Source organism: Rhamphochromis longiceps, linkage group LG19 (genome assembly GCF_057381845.1).
Source record: "Rhamphochromis longiceps isolate RC_006_pf linkage group LG19, R_longiceps_female_GT1.1, whole genome shotgun sequence".
Lineage (NCBI taxonomy): Eukaryota > Metazoa > Chordata > Actinopteri > Cichliformes > Cichlidae > Rhamphochromis > Rhamphochromis longiceps.
The window spans coordinates 24,937,886-24,954,997 of record NC_140575.1 but is presented as its reverse complement, the minus strand read 5'-3'; the positions used below and the strand labels follow the sequence as shown (position 1 = coordinate 24,954,997).

Sequence of the window (17,112 nt, the reverse complement as noted above, 5' to 3'; positions counted from 1 at the left end):
GTTTCCTTGTCAGGGGCACAGAGAGTCTCCAGTCCAGTGTTTGTTTTCCTGCCTTCCAGCACATCCACTCACATCCCAATAAGAATGAGTCCTCCTTCCAACATCCTCAGTTTATTTTAAAAGCAAAACCAGGCCAGGTTAAAAATCTTTTCCATTAAAATGTGCACACTTCATCCTGGATCTTCGAGGCTTCCCTGCTACACTAATGTCCTACTAAAAAAAACAACGACAACCCCTACTTCCTGTTTCCTCTCCCCTTTATAGAGAAGGGCTCCAATCCTCCCCAATCAGCTGCTCCCTGTATTCAACTCCAAATAGCTGGCAGCTGGACTAGAGTAGAATCTCCACTCCCACATGGGTGTGGCCCACACCTCACATCAAACACAAACAAACACCAAAGCATGCAATTAATACAAAACAAAATCTAAAGAAATGCCAACCCAAAAGCTTAGTGGGGGATTCTCTCCATCCTTTTCCACCATGCTATACTCTGTAACACCTTCAATCTCTCTGGTGTATCTCTTCAAGCGGCTGGCCAAAGCTGTGAGTCTTTCCAAGGCTGTACTTCTTAAGCACCTTCTTTGTCACACTTTTCTGCAGATCCAATAGCTACCATATTCCACTGATATGGAATATGAGAAGCTGCAGCAGCGAGAGAACTGGGTGAACATGAAAAAAGAAGGCAGTTGTGTTGAAGTTGTAGACCTTAGCTCTTTCAGCTCCTTCCCAATACACCTTCAGGCTCTCCAAAATGCAACATCCTTAAATCAGCAGTTGTAACACATATGTAGTGTGTGTAAGTAAGATATCAGTCAACTGGACTAGCTCCATTTTTCATAGATCAAAAAAGTCCCGATCTCTAGTGAAGCTGTTTCTTATCTTTTTCTGCTTAGTTATTCAGTTTGTCCTTATTTATAACCTGGCTGTTTATGCCTGTTTTGATACAACATGTCATAACATTATAAACCTAAAATGTTTTGCTTGATGGAAAACTCCTGACAACTCGAAAACATCAAGATATCTTGATTGATTATCATGCACTGATTCCAAGGGTCAGGTCTATCTGCACAGCCATCTCAAAGGACACAACTCATAAAGTATTTAGCAATCTAATCATATCTCAAAACATCTCCAAAAGCGAACTTGCTGGTTGTTAGCATAAAATTATATAACCTGGGTGAAACACATACAACACCAGGAACTCCCATTCATCATTATTGGTTAAGAACCGTCTTCCGACAAAGTGAAGCATTAGTCCAACTATAAATTGTGGGGCAGCATATTTAAAATACACAGAAATCATCCCTGAAAGCTAGAAAACTATAAACCTGCAAATAATTTTCTTAGTTGTGTCTTTACACCCACGTGAGTTTTACTGTGAATCACTAATGTGATCCTCACGATGTGTCATTGTGTCCACAAACCCCTTCCATGACATAATGGAACAGAAACTGGTAAAATTTTAACTTCAGAATAGTTATTTGGTTTAAAATAAGCAAATTACACACAAAAAATTACCTAAAATCATGACATATGGATTTTATTCATTCAGTTGATTCACTAATATGCCAGTCATTGTTATATAAAGGTATTTAATCTCTGACTTAGAAGTCCAAAAACTGATACTCATTTCATGGTCCTTTGATTTATGTGTCCCAATAGGTGACACAGCACAATTATAGCTGTAGAGATAGAGAAAGGGATGTGATCGATTGTCATTTGGATAAACTGATAAGAAGGGGTTATAAAAGAGAATAAGAGCAGATGTGTAAAGGACAAACATAGCAGGGAGGACTCTTTTCTTTTCTGTTTGACAGGGTTTCCTCTCTGGCTCCCTTCTTTGCCTTTTAAAACTTTGCTCTCTCTGGAATCCCGGTCTTTTCCACACTCTTTATTGATATGCTGCACTTTTACAGCGAGTGAGAGTTTCGTTCTCTGAGTCTCAAAGGTAAATAAGGAAGAACTGCACAAATTCCCCAGCGTGGAAAACACTCTGACCACATCATGGCTCGAGCTGCGCTCCTGATTGTGGCTATCCTTGTTGGATTATGCATGACATATTCAGGTAAGTACTGAACAGGTTGGACTACTTTAATGTGCTCACTTATGTAGCGAATTTTAAGGGCAAGAAGGCACAGCATGAGCTGAAATCAGAATGATCTTTTGACTGAGCGGTCACTGCTGGCTCATGCATGATTTACCTAATTTGACCAGTTTGACAGCATTGTTTCCTTTACAGAGTGCCTTGTGTTTAAGCTGTGTTTTATACTAGAATTATCTCGTGTTTGCTGATGTACACTTTATACACTGAGTATAAAATGTTTGGGTTGAAAATGCAAATGTAGTAAATTACACAGAAGTCTTGTTAAGTTGCAATTTTAAAATCTGAGAAGCATCTATGAGGGCACTCAGAGAGAGTGTATTAGCTATCCCAGCAAAGCTAATACTTTATCTTTCTGTTTTAAATAAAGTAGAACTCAAATAAATATGAGTTTTTTTGCCAATCAGTCATCTCTCCACCTGGCTTAGATTTGGAGTGCGCAAACATTAATTTAGTTGATTATTCACTAAAAATCTCAAAGAGTTTTACAAAATTAAAATAAGAAAAATGCAACTTTTTTATTGTTACCTGCTAATATTTTTTAACCTAATTAACTCTTTTTAATTTAAGATTTTCAACTTTTATAAACCGCCTAACTTCTACTGATTAATTTCATGGGTTTGGTTTCATTTCAGTATTTTAGAAATTTAAACGTGTTAATTTTGACTTACGTCCCATCTAGATGGTGTTGAAGGTGGCGACCAGACAAAAGTAAAAACAGAAGAGGTACTTTTTGCCAGTTATCACACCTTTTTGTCTGCACATTCATATTTTATACTATCATCTGTATATTGCTCTTGTAATGTACTAATGTACAGACTTTTTTATGTGATTCAGACGGAAATGTACATGTCCATACTTTGCTCACCATTACCACCGCACTTGTCTCCATCTTCTTCAGGTAATGCTCCCTGCAGACATAATCAGTGACGGCACTGAGTTAAAATTCAATTTTATTTCTATAGCATCAAATCACAACAACAGTTGCCTGAAGGCGCTTAGTCACTACTTTCATCCTTCTATAATAGGTCTGCTTTTAAATATATTTTCTAGTGTTGCATTATGAGATTGCTGACATTTCATTTCCTTGCTTTTCCAACACCAGTTCATGCTCTGACACCTACTGATATCACCACTGTTTATACCTTGGGAATACCAGATTCAAACAGGTATATTGCAAAACAAAAAAAGCACAAATCTATGTAAGTAATACTGAAGAATGAACACTGAATGGGTCAGCACGTACTGTGGCTTTAAAAGTAAACCTAACTGAACACAACCACCGTCTTATACAATGTGTATGTCTTCATTTTTAGGGATGAAGCCTCCAGAATTATCAGTAGACTAGCTGGTAAGTCTCATTTACAGCCAGTTGTACTATTTTCAAATATCAAGAGATGAATGTATAAAATGAAAAATGTACAATGCAATCTAATATAAATAATCACATTGGTTATCAACTGTTAACCTTTGAAATTACTTTTACATGTAGTATTTGTAATCACAAAACTGTTTTCCCAAAATACTTTGTTACTTTATGACTGAACTTCGGTTTCATGGTTTCAAAGTTAATAATTTCCCAACTAATTATTATTATATCATTTAAATCTCCTATTATTGTTACGGGAGTGATGAGTAAGAGAACCCAGACGCGGATCGCTCGTTAAGATTGAACAGTGTCTTTATTTACAGTGAAGCAAATCCAAAGTAATCCATAGTGCTAAGTCCCTTCCGTGCTCCCCTCGTGTGTCCATACGACTTTCGTAAACAGTGACGTCTCTCCTCTCGTATCTCCGTCTCACTCGTAGCCTGGAAAAAAGGCAAACAGATGCGGTTAGCCTCCCTCCGCTATCAAACGTTTGTCTAACACTCGCTGAATTCGAGTCACTACCCGGCTTGGTGGAATACTCCAGCGCTGTCTGTCACTCAGCCACACCATTAAATAGTTCTGTCACAATGGTGGATGATTGGCAGCAGCTGGCGAGGAATCAGTTGCAGGTGGGACCACTCAGAGTGGCGGAACTTCCGGGTCGGACATCTCCCGTTGCTACGCAACCGCGTAACAACTACAACGGAGACAAAAACAGAGCGGGAGAACAAACACACACACACACACACACACACACGTCGTCGGTCGGGGCACCGTCGAACCTGACAATTATGTTATCAGGCCTAGAACTTGACCATTAATCTTGTTTTAGTTAACCACTATAAACCTGCTTTATCATTTCACCTTTCACTGCCAACTTCAAGTGGATTAAAGCTTTTTTTAAAAATGCTTATCAAATCATTAAGGCCTTTGTGATTATGTTTTATGTACTTTTACAGTTAATAGTTCAGTTCAAGGTCAGGGTTAATAAACATAATAGTTTCCTTTATCTGTAAGGATAAGATAGGGGCCATAAACATTGGTTAGTGACCCTGATTTCACATGAACATAAAAGAAAGCAAGCTTTCTTTTTATCGTCAGTTATCATCTATGTCATAATGTACATTGTCTGTACATTATTATTGTGTGTTAACGCCTACCACAGTCTTCACTGTAATGTCTTTGTGGTTTGAATAGAGTTGCTGTCCATGTTTAACCCCACGGTGATTGCTCAACAATCAGCTCAGAGCTCATCACAGTCCAGGTAAAACACATTATGCCCATTTTACAGATAAATACTGTTTAAGAAGACAGATGCAGGGTTCTTTACATGAGAGTTTCTGTGTTTGCAGGAGTTTACTGGAAGAAGCCGAGGATCTTTCACTCTCCCTTTCACATCAGGTAGAATTAACCCCTGTCATATTAATTTATGCATTTTAAACATCTGAATGTTTCTGTGACCTTTACAGTGAATGAGCTTATCCACTATTAAAACAATGGCATATACATAAATACAAATGAAACAGATGACAGGATACTTTCACTAAAACCTCAATCTCAGCTTGATATCTCAACAAGGAGACATGGTGTGCTTGGGTACTCCCATAATCACTAACTAATTTAAATCCCCCAGTCATGGTTATTCAGGAATGTCTCTGGTGGTGAAATGCCACAGTTATTAATTAATTTTAAGTTTCATTTTTATAACCAATATCACATACAGAGGTTCAAAGAGCTTCACAGGCATAAAAACGTATTGATAAATGAGGCCACTTTAATTTAAGACATTTTAACGCATGAGTGAAAATCAGTCATATATAAAATCCTATGAAGCACAACGAGAGGAATGAACAAAAGCATCAAACAGAAACAGAAAGTCAACGTGAGATTGATGGAAACTGTTACGTTTTCTCTGGGTAGATGTGAACAATGACAGGTTAAGTTCATAAACTGCAAGCATTCGCCCAACTGAGGCGCACTGTGTTATCCAAGAAAATCAAATCTAACAAAGTGTGCATGAAAAAGAAATAACTTAGACACTCATACATTATACTGCATGTCCTTTCAGGTGGAAGACTGGAAGCTTGTGCTGCTGTTTGTGCCCGCAGATTTCATATGTGCCTGTTCGTCACATGTAAGATCTCTTGTTTAATTTCTGCTGAGGCTCTATTTTTGGTGCCGCATGTGACGAAAAGGAAAAAATACAAAATGTTGCCATTTCTTTGTTCTTCAGGTTGAAGAAGATATTGAGGCTGCAGTGCAAGAAGTGGAAGCAGCTCTGCAGATACTGCAGAAACGGGTATGGTCCTTTTTTTGGATTCAGTTTTTCCATGAACATATGGATTGGCAATCAAAAATAACACTCTGGGTGTATGCTTACAGCTGCATCGTACTTTAGTTCATGTGGTCACCTGGAGTGGATATCATCAGCAAGATAAGTGAGTGTTTCCCATAAAAATCTACCAAAAGCAACGTGTTAAAAACTCATGTAAAACATGTTTCAAGTCTGTTCTGTGTTATGCATGTACAGTTATAGGATTGTTTTTAATTTTGTAGCACGTGTGAGTGTAATGCCAAACGCCTATATAAAGCAACTCTCCTGAAAGCACTGCAGGTAAACTACTTGTAAATAAATGCATTTTCTGTGCATCCTTTTTTTTTTCTCTCTGACATATTTTCCTGCCTAACTGACTATTTTATTTGGGATTTGTTTTCAGGATACTCTGAGCCATGTCTTCAAAAATCCAAAGTGGAATAACAACGGTGCAGACTTCACTGTTATGTTGCATTCAGCCCCCACTATCCTTGAGCCCCAATCAGACTCTGTAAGTAACATTGTTCCTATCAGCTACGTTGCATAATCTTTCCTTTATTAACAACTCATCAAATATTGCTGACTAATGTGTACCTTGCATATGTAATGTGCTTCCACACAGTCTAGCCTTGACCAGTTGACTATTCAACTCTGGACAAACCTGGTAAGTTCTTAAACCACACTTAGATGCAAAAAGGAAAATGTATAAAATGAAAATAGGCAGTGTGAAAGAGCAGCAGACTTCTAGAAATTCATTTTATTCTGACATTAAAACCATCCCTTCAATTTAAAGGCCAGAAATAACAAGTGTCAGATTAAACACAGATTAAAGTGTTAATATGCCTGACAAAAGATTTAATGATTTACTTCACGGGATTATCTACACGATGATTACTCTCAATGTTGTTCACTCTGAATGCACAGATGAGTGGATTGTACTTTGTAGGCTGCTGGATGCAAAATAGCTGCACATATAACCCCAAATCTTAACCACTCATTGACCTTTTCTTCTCCAGCTTCAGCCACTGACAAGTGAGCCCAAGGTTACAGACAGAAATGCCATAACTTTTCCTTGCCCTAACCAGGTGAGTCACTGCAGTATATTGAAAAATGCCTTTGAAGTGTTAATGTGTTATGCTTTCATCTCATAGAGTAGACTTTTTAAGTTATAAAATTCAATGTTAAACTGTTAAAACTGTGAATTTTCTGTTCTCATCCCAGGAGCGTCCTTTCCTGCGTACACAGATTAATTCCCCTCCTGAAACAGTGGGGGAATTTTACAACAAAGCAGCAGTTCAAGTAAGAGTCAGATATGTAAAAAAAAAAAGAAGAAGAAGAAGAAAGAAAAGAAAGAAATAAAGTAAAGAAGATAATTTAAATCTGTAGATAAACTGACCTGAGTATATTTTTTTAGGAGATGGGTACCGAGATACCTTGCACAGACCGTAACCCGTCTAACACCGTACCCACATCGGGTGAGAAATGATTTTTAAATTCCACTACTACACTGAGGGATATGTTTCTCAGTCCAGTCATGCTCAGTCACATTGTTCTTTCCACTGTACAGTTAATGAGCTCAAACCTGGAGACATCAAGGTGGTGGCAGCGCTTGGTGACTCTCTAACAGTGAGTGTTTCCCTTCTCCTACAGCCCAATTTCATCTAATGGGAGTCCAAACAGTAAAATCAATAATACTACTGCTACTACTACTGGTAATGATAATAATGATAATACTAATAATTTTCAAAAACATTAAAATTTAATAAACAAATAATTTCAAAGGTAGGAAAGGGTGAGCAGTCTGATTCTTAAGAAAAATAATTAACTCTATCTCTCATTTGCACTTAATTTACAGACCCACTAGATCTAAAAAGGCATAAAACCTTCATTAAAAAATATTTTAGAAGTAAACAATCATAAAAGTATTTTATGATTTTATGTTTTTAACTTTTTTACTGTCATACTTTTACAATTTTTTGTAATCACGTTGGATTTTCTTGAAAAATTGCAGTTATTAATGACTTCTCTGCAATCTTTATACATTTGGGGTAGAATAGGATGCAAGGCAGGCTAGTTGTGGCCCAGGAGCCATATGTTTAACACCTATGGTATAGTACCTTGCAGGACCAACCAATTCATTCCTTTGGGTTTTATTAGCCCGGCTTTTTATTGTCTTGCATCTGATGTTTCCTGCAGGCGGCCAATGGCGTAGGTGCAAAATCAGATAACTTGTTGTTACTGCTTAATCAGTACAGAGGATTGTCATGGAGGTAAGACAAGTTAAAATACAAATTTGTTTACATTTTGGAAGAGTTACTTTATAAAACTAACTAAATTTCTGCAACTTTCAGCGTTGGTGGTGACCAAAACATAGCCACTGTGACAACTCTGGCCAGTATGTCTCTATTTTGCACTCATGTTTTTGAAGTTGAAAAAATGGTAGTTGTATTTCACTTATTAAACTAAATTGTGGTTCTCATCACCATCACTAAAGGATATAGGCTTGAACAGGCCTATCTTTTATGCAATCTAATGACCTGAATCAACAAAATGAGTTTGGTTGCTAAAATGAAAGGGCACTTTTGTATACTTAAGAAATCTAAATGCTGTCACAATGACTAAATTACAATATAAGAGTATAACAATTAAATCATTATTTGAGGGTTGTTGTTTTTTTAACTTCTAATCATTTTTTCAGACATCCTGAGGGAGTTTTCCCCCTCCCTGACTGGATTCTCTACAGGAATCAGTGGACAGAACGATGCTAAAGCCTTTCTCAATCAGGCTGTTCCAGGAGCAAAGAGCGAGTAAGTCACATTTGTACTTACTTTCAACCTTAGCAGGATTTGCAGCATGCTATACGAAAAAAACATAATCAGCAAGTTTTAAAGATAACATTTGTTGCTATTTCTAGTGACATGGCAGGACAGGCGCGCATCCTAGTGGACAAAATGAAAAGCGATTCGGTAAGTCAGCAATAACTGCAGGAGAAATATGCATACTGGGGACTTTATTAGGTACACCTTCCTAGTACAGGTTGGACCTCTTTTTCCCAACAGAGCTGCCTTATTTCTGTGTGGCATGAATTCAACAAGATGCTGGAAACACTCCTCAGAGATTTTGCTCCATATTGACAGCATCATGAGTTGTCTGGTTTACATCCATGATCCATGATCTCTTGCTCGACCACATCACAAAGATGGTTTATTGGATTGGAGCACAAGCCGACCCAAGAAAATGCCAAGACTGTCGATATCAGGCAGAATGGATCCATGTTTTCATAAAGCATTAGCATTCGTTTCCTGTTCTTAGCTGACAAGAGTGGCACTTTGTGAGATCTTTTGATGCTGCTGTAGCCCTTTTTGCTTCATGGTTTGATTTGTTGTATATTCAGAGATGCTCTTCTGCAGACCTTGGTTGTAACAAGTGGCTATAGTTCCTTTTTCTATCATCTCAAAGCAGTCCGGCCATTATCCTCTGATCTCTGGCATCAACATGGCATATTTTCTCTTCATTGGACCATTCTCTGTTAACACTAGTAGTGGATGTGTGTAAAAATCTCTGTAGATCAGCAGCTTCTGAAATACTCATACCAGCCCAACTGGCACCAACAACTATACCACATTCAAAGCCACTTAAATCACCTTTCTTTCTCATTCTGACACTCAGTTAGATCACCTTGGCCACATGTTGATTTGTTGCCATGTGATTGGCAGATTACATATTTGTCTTAACAAGAAGTTGAACAGGTGTACCTAATAGAGTGGCCGGTGGGTGTACATTCAGACACAGTGTCATGTGTATTTTGTCACAGCTTTAAGTTAATAATGAACAAATTAAACACAGAACTTTACCTCTTATGTCCTCCAGCGTATCGATTTCAACAATGACTGGAAAGTTATCACCATGTTCATTGGTGGAAATGACATATGCGACTACTGCAAGGACACTGTAAGCGCTCCACATGTTGTCTTTGTTGTTTTATATATTGTACTTACTTACTTTGCCATCATAATCAGGCGGTTTCATACCATTGAACTGCCATAAACTGCTGAATTAGAAGAAAAAAAGCTGTTAGAAATATAGTTTAAATTTCAAATGTCAATTTTTGGTCGAAATCAAATTTAGAGATATTTTTCATGTTGTTCATCCAAAATATTTTATTATTTTAATGACAACTTAAAATTATCCTCATTATCATAACAATCTTTCAGAGACAAAAGCCTAAAAAGTTGCTTGCTTTACTTGATTAACAGTCCAAAATAATCATTAAAGACAAGTAATCATAGCCAACTCCTGCATTAGTGAAGCTAGAAGAAATTATTCGGCATTCAAATTATGATCAAAATAGTTTAATTGTACGTTTCAGTGGAATAACTAATTCAATAATTTACCAGATATTTGTTTTTCACATTTATGCTTGGGATCTTTTGTAATAGAGATTTTGTTTCCCCCCTACAGATCTATTACTCACCCAGGAACGTGGTCCGTCGGATCAGTGAAGGTCTAGACATACTCCACCGTGAAGTATGTTCTCATCTTCTTGCACCTTGCTGCCACAGCCATTCAGTATCCCTGAATGTTTTCAATGTCGAAATCTTTCCAGGTGCCTCGTGCCGTTGTTAATCTGGTAGAGCTGTTTAGCGTCAAACAGCTACGTGATCTGCACAGTGATTCGACTTTGGGGTGTCCAACTTGGCTTGCAAAGTAAGCAATATTTTCTTGTGTTGGACAAACAGTTTGACCAAAAATCGTAAACCACTAATTGACACTCTGTGCATTTATGTTCCAGTATGTTTTGCTCCTGTGCCCTGAGTCCTAAAGACGGATCAGCTGAACTCGAGATGCTTGAGACCTACAACACAGGCTACCAGGTGTGAAAGAGAAAGAAGTTAAAAAGAAGGATTTTCCATAATTTCCACATGTCAAGGTTCAGGGTTCCTTTATTTGTCATTGTACAATTTTAAAAAATTGAAGAAAAAAAACAAAATTTACTCCTCCACTGCTTACAATAATGGCTCTGGAGTAAAGTGATAAAATAAGAGATGAATACAGAAAGAAAATAAATAAACTAAATAATTACAATTCTCTGTGCTTTCTTATGTGCATTACACATTTCTCAAGCTTACTAAACCTGACAGCAGCATTTTCAAAGGCATAAATAGACTGACTCTACAGTCAGTCTATTAAGGAATGAAAGTAGATTTCAATTATAATAACAGATTCTTTGTTTCTTTGGTTTAATAGCTGCATTGTATAGTAACTGAATAATTATGACTAAAAATTAAAGACACCTCTGTATTTTAAACAATTTCATGAGGTCATAATGAATTTATCTTGAGGTTTAAAAGCTTGCTACAACAAATAAGTGGACTTTTTAAAGGCTAAAGAGGGCGATATTATGATGTTATTGTCCACTGAATATAACTGTCACTGCAAAGTCAAAAACTTTATTTGCTTTTTATTCTTGTGAGGTCATCTTATGACTGTCTGTCCTCTCAGGTTGGCATGCAACAGCTCGTTGACTCTGGGCGGTATGACACGCATGGTAACTTCACTGTGATACTGCAGCCCTTCCTTAGAGGGCTTTCTCTTCCCAAGTTACAGGTAATGTCTTACAAATGTGAAACACCACACTTTTACAATATTTTTGTTTTCATTTAGGAATTTGTTTAACTTGAAAAAAAAAAGTCTTCCTTTCTTTGGCTTCTTTATAAAAGGACGGCCGGCCCGATCGCTCTTACTTTGCCCCTGACTGTTTTCATCTCAGCCAGAAAGCTCACACACTCATGGCCCGTGGTCTGTGGAACAATATGGTAGGAGTTTCTACGGCCATTATGACATCAAAATTTTCTCCATGCGGGTTTTTTTGTTTTGTTTTGTTATTTAACTTCTCTGATACTAAGTAACCGACTTTCATGCTCTTTTAGCTTGAGCCACTGGGCAGCAAGACTTCTACACAAAACTTCACAGCTGGTGTTGATTTGATTTGTCCCTCTGAGGTAAAAATGAATCTAAATCTCAACATTCTGCATTATTATGTTATTACTTTTATGCTTTCATTAGCTTTTTTTTTTTTTTTTAATTTCCATTTTTCTTTCCAAATACAGACAGTCCCATTCATTAGGACGGCTGTTAATAGCGGCTACACCTTTCCAGGCCCACCACCCACTCCTGCTCCAGTCCAGGTAGGTTATAATTTAGGTGTTTCATACCCCCCAAACACTTGTGGCAAACATTTATTATTTACATTATGCACAATGGAAAATGATTGAGTCTTAATTATGAAATATATCTTTATCATATTACAGAACTGGGGGAGTGACTTCTCCTGTTCAAACACAGCACCGTCCAACTCTGTGCCCACTTCAGGTGCTCATCCTGTGTTATAATTCAGTTCTGAAATACAGTGATTACATGTCAAATATACTCATGTTGACTTTTTTAATAGCTCACAAGGTGCGACCAGCAGACATCAAGGTAGTGGCTGCTCTGGGAGACTCTTTAACGGTAAGCTCAAGAGCGTGACTGAAATTTTGTCATAACTGAATAAATCCTCTAAATAACTCCCAAAATTTTCCGCTCACTGTTTTTCATCCAAATCCTTCATTTGCCTCTCACAGCCATAGTCAACTATTTGGCAGCTATGCAGTTATCTGCCTGTGGTTTATGCGTCTTGTTTTTTCTTCTCTGTTTGTTCTCAGTTCTTGCAAATCTAATTTATTTCAAAGTTTCTAAATAAATCAAACGTACTTGCTTGTACAATAAAAACTGAATGCCAGAAAAACCCATTAATACTGTAATATTTCATAAATCACGTCACTAATAGACAAAGTAACAGAGTTACTGTCTAAAGGACGGATTTTCTTTGTTTTCAAGTACTTAAGAGCTGAAAAATACTCACTGGCACATTTTTTGGTCTCTGGGACCAATAGCGAGTAGATTAATCTGTAATAATTTATAATGGTAATAACAGTGTTACACATCACACCTTTTCTAGGTACCTATAAATCAGTTAATGTATAAACAGATAGAGTAATATCAACTTAATGAGAGAGTGGTTGAAACGGGGGAATTCTGTTAATGATTCAGCTGTAAAATCACCTTTTCCCAAATGTAGGCCGCCTTTGGTGCTAAATCACAAAGTCTGGTGGAGCTAAGTACTGAGTACAGAGGAGTGTCGTGGAGGTGAGAGACCAAAACAATACTTTGCACATTATAAAGTATAAACGTTGCATTCTAAACACACATTCTTTGTTTGCCTATTTTTTTTTATTAGCATTGGAGGTGATGATACTCTTGAGACTGTCACAACATTACCCAGTAAGTCAGAAACCTCCTGTGTTGAACTGTAGTGCACATAAGCACCACTAGATGGCAGAAATAATCTGACAAAAAATTGTATTTTGTCTTTAACTGAGTAAACTCTGTACCCTAACTTTTTTATAATACATACTTTAGATATCCTTAAGAAGTTTAATCCTGATGTCCAAGGAATGTCAAAGGGGACAGGAAAAAAGGAGGCTGGTTTCAATGTGGCCGTATCGGGCGCTAAAATATCGTGAGTTCTGACGTTGACGTGTTATCAGATATATAAACGGCTTTATTACTATGCTATCTTGGAAGCATTGCATGGGCTAATTATGTGCAATTCCATGCAGACAAATCCCTGCACAGGTCAGAAGCCTTATTGATGCCATGAAAGAGGACCCAGTGAGTTTAACATGCATTACCAAGTGATTTTTAATGTAGCCTTGTCTCAAGCCTTGCCACGTTTTCTGCGGGAAAACACATGTAATTAAACCTGTCTCTCTGAATCTGTCACCACCAATCAAACTAGGCCGTGGATTTTGAGAACGACTGGAAGCTTGTGACCCTCTTCATCGGAGGGAATGACCTGTGTCAATACTGCAACGATCGGGTGAGTTGCTTTAAGTCGTCACAGGAAATGTGGTTTGAAGGGCATTTCTAAGGGAAAAAATTATTTCCCTCTGCAAGTGTAGTGCTTAAACATCCAGTGGTGTTAAACGCCCTCTCGAGATATCATCACTCCCCAAATGGAACTAAGCACTGGAGCAGAATAATTAAGCCTTGTGAGCACCCCCCCGTTTATTGTTTTATTGTGTCAGACAGGGATGAGAGCAGACATGGTTTGTTTTCAATAAGCACATTCTGTCGCTTTAGCCCTGCAACACAGATCACCCCCTCCCTCCTCTACCCCGGCCTATGTCTGCGTTGAACAAGCACACAGAACACAGTGACAGGCCTTGTTCTCTAAGAGGCATAAACAACACAGAAGTCAACCGAGACTCTCTTCTTCCTGTCTCTGTCTTGCTCGCTCCCGCTTTTTCCTTTCTCATTTTAAACCCACCCCACACCCCCTCTCCCATTACACCCCTCAAGCTCCACTGTCAGGGTAGTCTCTCTTTTAATGTTTGTGCTTTGAAGCAGAATATCAAAGTGCAGCATCAATTTAAGATGAGCTCTGAGACTGTAGTGACAGCTTAGGGTTAGTTGTTGCTAGTGCGCTCTTACATGTTGCATGGCTCTCTCTTGGTGGATTCAAACTTGGCCACATTCCCCTCATATCTGCCTTAATTATGCTGCTGGCTACAACAAAAAGAAAAGAAAACACTAATGGGGTGTGGTGGGTGGGGCAAAAAGTCGTGGCTGAACTGAACTAAGTTCATGTGTTAATAAATAGCCTTATTGATTGCATCTCTCCAAACTACAGGCCATGCACTCACCTAAGAACTACAGCTATCATATGATGACAAGCTTGGACATGCTGTACAATGAGGTGAGACTATTTTTATTGACGTAAAAAGAATAATATTATATAGTAAGCTCATAAGTGAAGATACCTTTAAGAGATTCTGAACCAAAAAAATATTTGGGTTCATCCAGTTTTTTAGCTCCACTCTTCTATGATTTTTTTTTTAATTGTAGGTTCCCAGGACGATTGTGAACGTGCTGGGGATCCTGGAAATTGAAGGTCTTCGCAAGATCAATAAGGACACCCTAGGGTGCAGTGTGGTGCAACAGTATGTTCATCAATCTAAGCAACTTTTCATGAATAAGACCATTGATTACAAGGCAGTCTAAATCACTTCTCGTCTATATCTAGGGAATCTGTCATAAGACATCAGGTCTAGGTGATAGATTGAGCAAGCGACTATATGCTGTAAGGCTAAATACAACAGCCGAGGTTCTCCGACCTGAGGCCCTTTCCTGTAGATCCCCTCCTCTTCATTGCACTGTCTATTGAGAAAAACTAGAATATCAGATATAATTTGTATTGTATGACACAACTGCCTCATACCAGAATGAATAACAAATCAGTGATTTTTCCCTGTGTATCCCCAGGTTTGTCTGCCGATGCTTCTTGGACCCGGGAGAGAATTCACCAGAGCTGGCAGAAGCAAAACGAATCAATCGGGAATACCAGGTTAGCAGGCTGGAGCCTTGATAGTAAAATGTTTGATTCTGAACAAGTGTTGATGAATCAGGATTGTTACATTACCTTAATAACATCAGCCATCTGTTACTCCCAGACTGAAACCGAAAAATTGTTGGATGGAGGTCGCTATGACGACAAAGAGGATTTTGCTGTGGTTCTCCAGCCTTTTTTTAAAAGCACCATCTTACCTTTCAATGCTGTAAGTCTTCCGTGTGCGCATCACCCTCCACTACGCTCTACATGTATTTATATGTAAACATTTAGTTTGCGGACAGTAACACGTCTGTCAGTGCTCAGGATGCATTTTACCCACAAACAGGGATGATTGTGTGTTTTCCCTCGTGCAGGAAGGCCAACCTGATGTCACATACTTCTCCCAGGACTGTTTCCACTTCAGTGAACGGGGACATGCTGACATGGCTGTAGCTGTGTGGAATAACATGGTGAGTCTTTTAATGTGGGTAGTAAAGGGATAACTGTTTGCCTTTATAATTACAACATCTCCCTGCAATTTATGCTGAACAGACATGCATTTGTGGTTTTGTCTCTAGATGGAACCAGTTGGGGAAAAACAGACGTATAACGCCTTTTCAAATGGCAGAGACAGAATCAAGTGTCCCACTGAGGTAAGGAATCAGCTGCAGAAGCACTTCTTATTGCAGCTTTCTTACAGGTTTATGGAATTGAACTTTGACATCCTATTTATATGTTCCAGGAACATCCTTACATCTTCACAAAGATAAACAGTGTGGCTCCTGCAGTCACAGCCACACCACCCATAACTGACATCACACCACAAGCCTCGGGCAATCCAAAGTGTCCTAACACTGTGCAAGCATGGCTCGCTGCTGTGCTGGCGGTTGTTGGCCTTCTGATTGGTTCAGCTGTCACCTGGCTCCTCTTCTCCTACAAAGCCAGGAAGAACAAGAAGAAGATGATGACTTCGGGGCAGATGAAGGGCACAGAATTTTAACTTTGTTATGTTTTTTCATGGGACTAACTAGGGGGGGAGGGGGGGGGGATAAAGAGCTACTCAAACATTGACAATGAGGCTGTTTTTCAAAACTGTACAATGTTATATATGATCCTGTTTGCTTTGATAAATTAATGTTGTAACTTAAATACATATGTCTATGTATATATAAATATATGCAGTAAAATAAACACTGAATTAAGTTTCTGTGGTAATTTTGTGTATACTTGTAATGTGTTTTCATTTTGAGACAAATACTAGTGGGACTGTATGGTGTGGGTGGTGGGAAATGGAGGGTTAATTGGCAATAATTCATGAAACAGTGTACTGTAGTGTGACTGCTCAATCCTGACCCAGCTTAATACACTTGTTTGTGCAGAAAAAGCACTGCAAAACAGAAACTACTAATGCTCCAGCTGGTTAGGTTGATTATTACCTCCAAAGGCCGAGCCTGCTGATAAAATATACACAGGAATGGTTTATGATCCCTTTAGAGTGATGAAATATGCCGACAGCTTCTGTTGATTATGTCACAAACTTGTGACAGGGTGAAAAGTACATTTACTCAAGCATTGAGAAACATTTTCTGCGGTTTCCCCCTTCATTCAGCACAAGCTGAAATACTATTCCCCTGAAATACGATTCCCCTGAACAGCTACCCTGAGGTACCCCTGAGCAAGGTACCGTCCCTACACACTGCTCCCCGGGCGCCCAGTGGCTGCCCACTGCTTCACTGAGTGAATGGGTTAAATGCAGAGAGGGATTTTCCCCACGGGGACCAATAAAGTACACTTTCTTCTTCTTCTTCTTCTATACTTTACGCCACTTACATACGTATTTATTTTGACACATTGCAGACATAATTACAAACCAGATCAGTTTACTATGTGTAACC

At 38.5% G+C, this 17,112-nt stretch overlaps 1 protein-coding gene across 1 annotated transcript; it reads left to right on the top strand.

The window, feature by feature from the left end:
- Positions 1 to 2,004: 2,004 nt before the first annotated feature.
- LOC146646853 (phospholipase B1, membrane-associated-like) lies at positions 2,005 to 16,217 on the top strand. Its single transcript, XM_085391377.1, has 43 exons — positions 2,005 to 2,065; positions 2,784 to 2,827; positions 2,939 to 3,002; positions 3,207 to 3,270; positions 3,418 to 3,452; positions 4,668 to 4,734; positions 4,823 to 4,871; positions 5,539 to 5,604; positions 5,704 to 5,769; positions 5,853 to 5,908; positions 6,027 to 6,084; positions 6,188 to 6,295; positions 6,407 to 6,448; positions 6,801 to 6,869; positions 7,006 to 7,083; positions 7,199 to 7,259; positions 7,352 to 7,410; positions 7,981 to 8,054; positions 8,136 to 8,179; positions 8,483 to 8,591; positions 8,699 to 8,750; positions 9,655 to 9,735; positions 10,246 to 10,311; positions 10,391 to 10,491; positions 10,577 to 10,658; positions 11,287 to 11,391; positions 11,505 to 11,600; positions 11,715 to 11,786; positions 11,895 to 11,972; positions 12,096 to 12,156; positions 12,236 to 12,294; positions 12,905 to 12,972; positions 13,064 to 13,107; positions 13,246 to 13,345; positions 13,446 to 13,497; positions 13,625 to 13,705; positions 14,519 to 14,584; positions 14,734 to 14,828; positions 15,151 to 15,232; positions 15,339 to 15,443; positions 15,592 to 15,687; positions 15,796 to 15,870; positions 15,960 to 16,217. The coding sequence occupies exons 1-43, from the start codon at positions 2,005 to 2,007 to the stop codon at positions 16,215 to 16,217; spliced, it is 3,249 nt and encodes a 1,082-aa protein (XP_085247503.1).
- Positions 16,218 to 17,112: the final 895 nt, after the last annotated feature.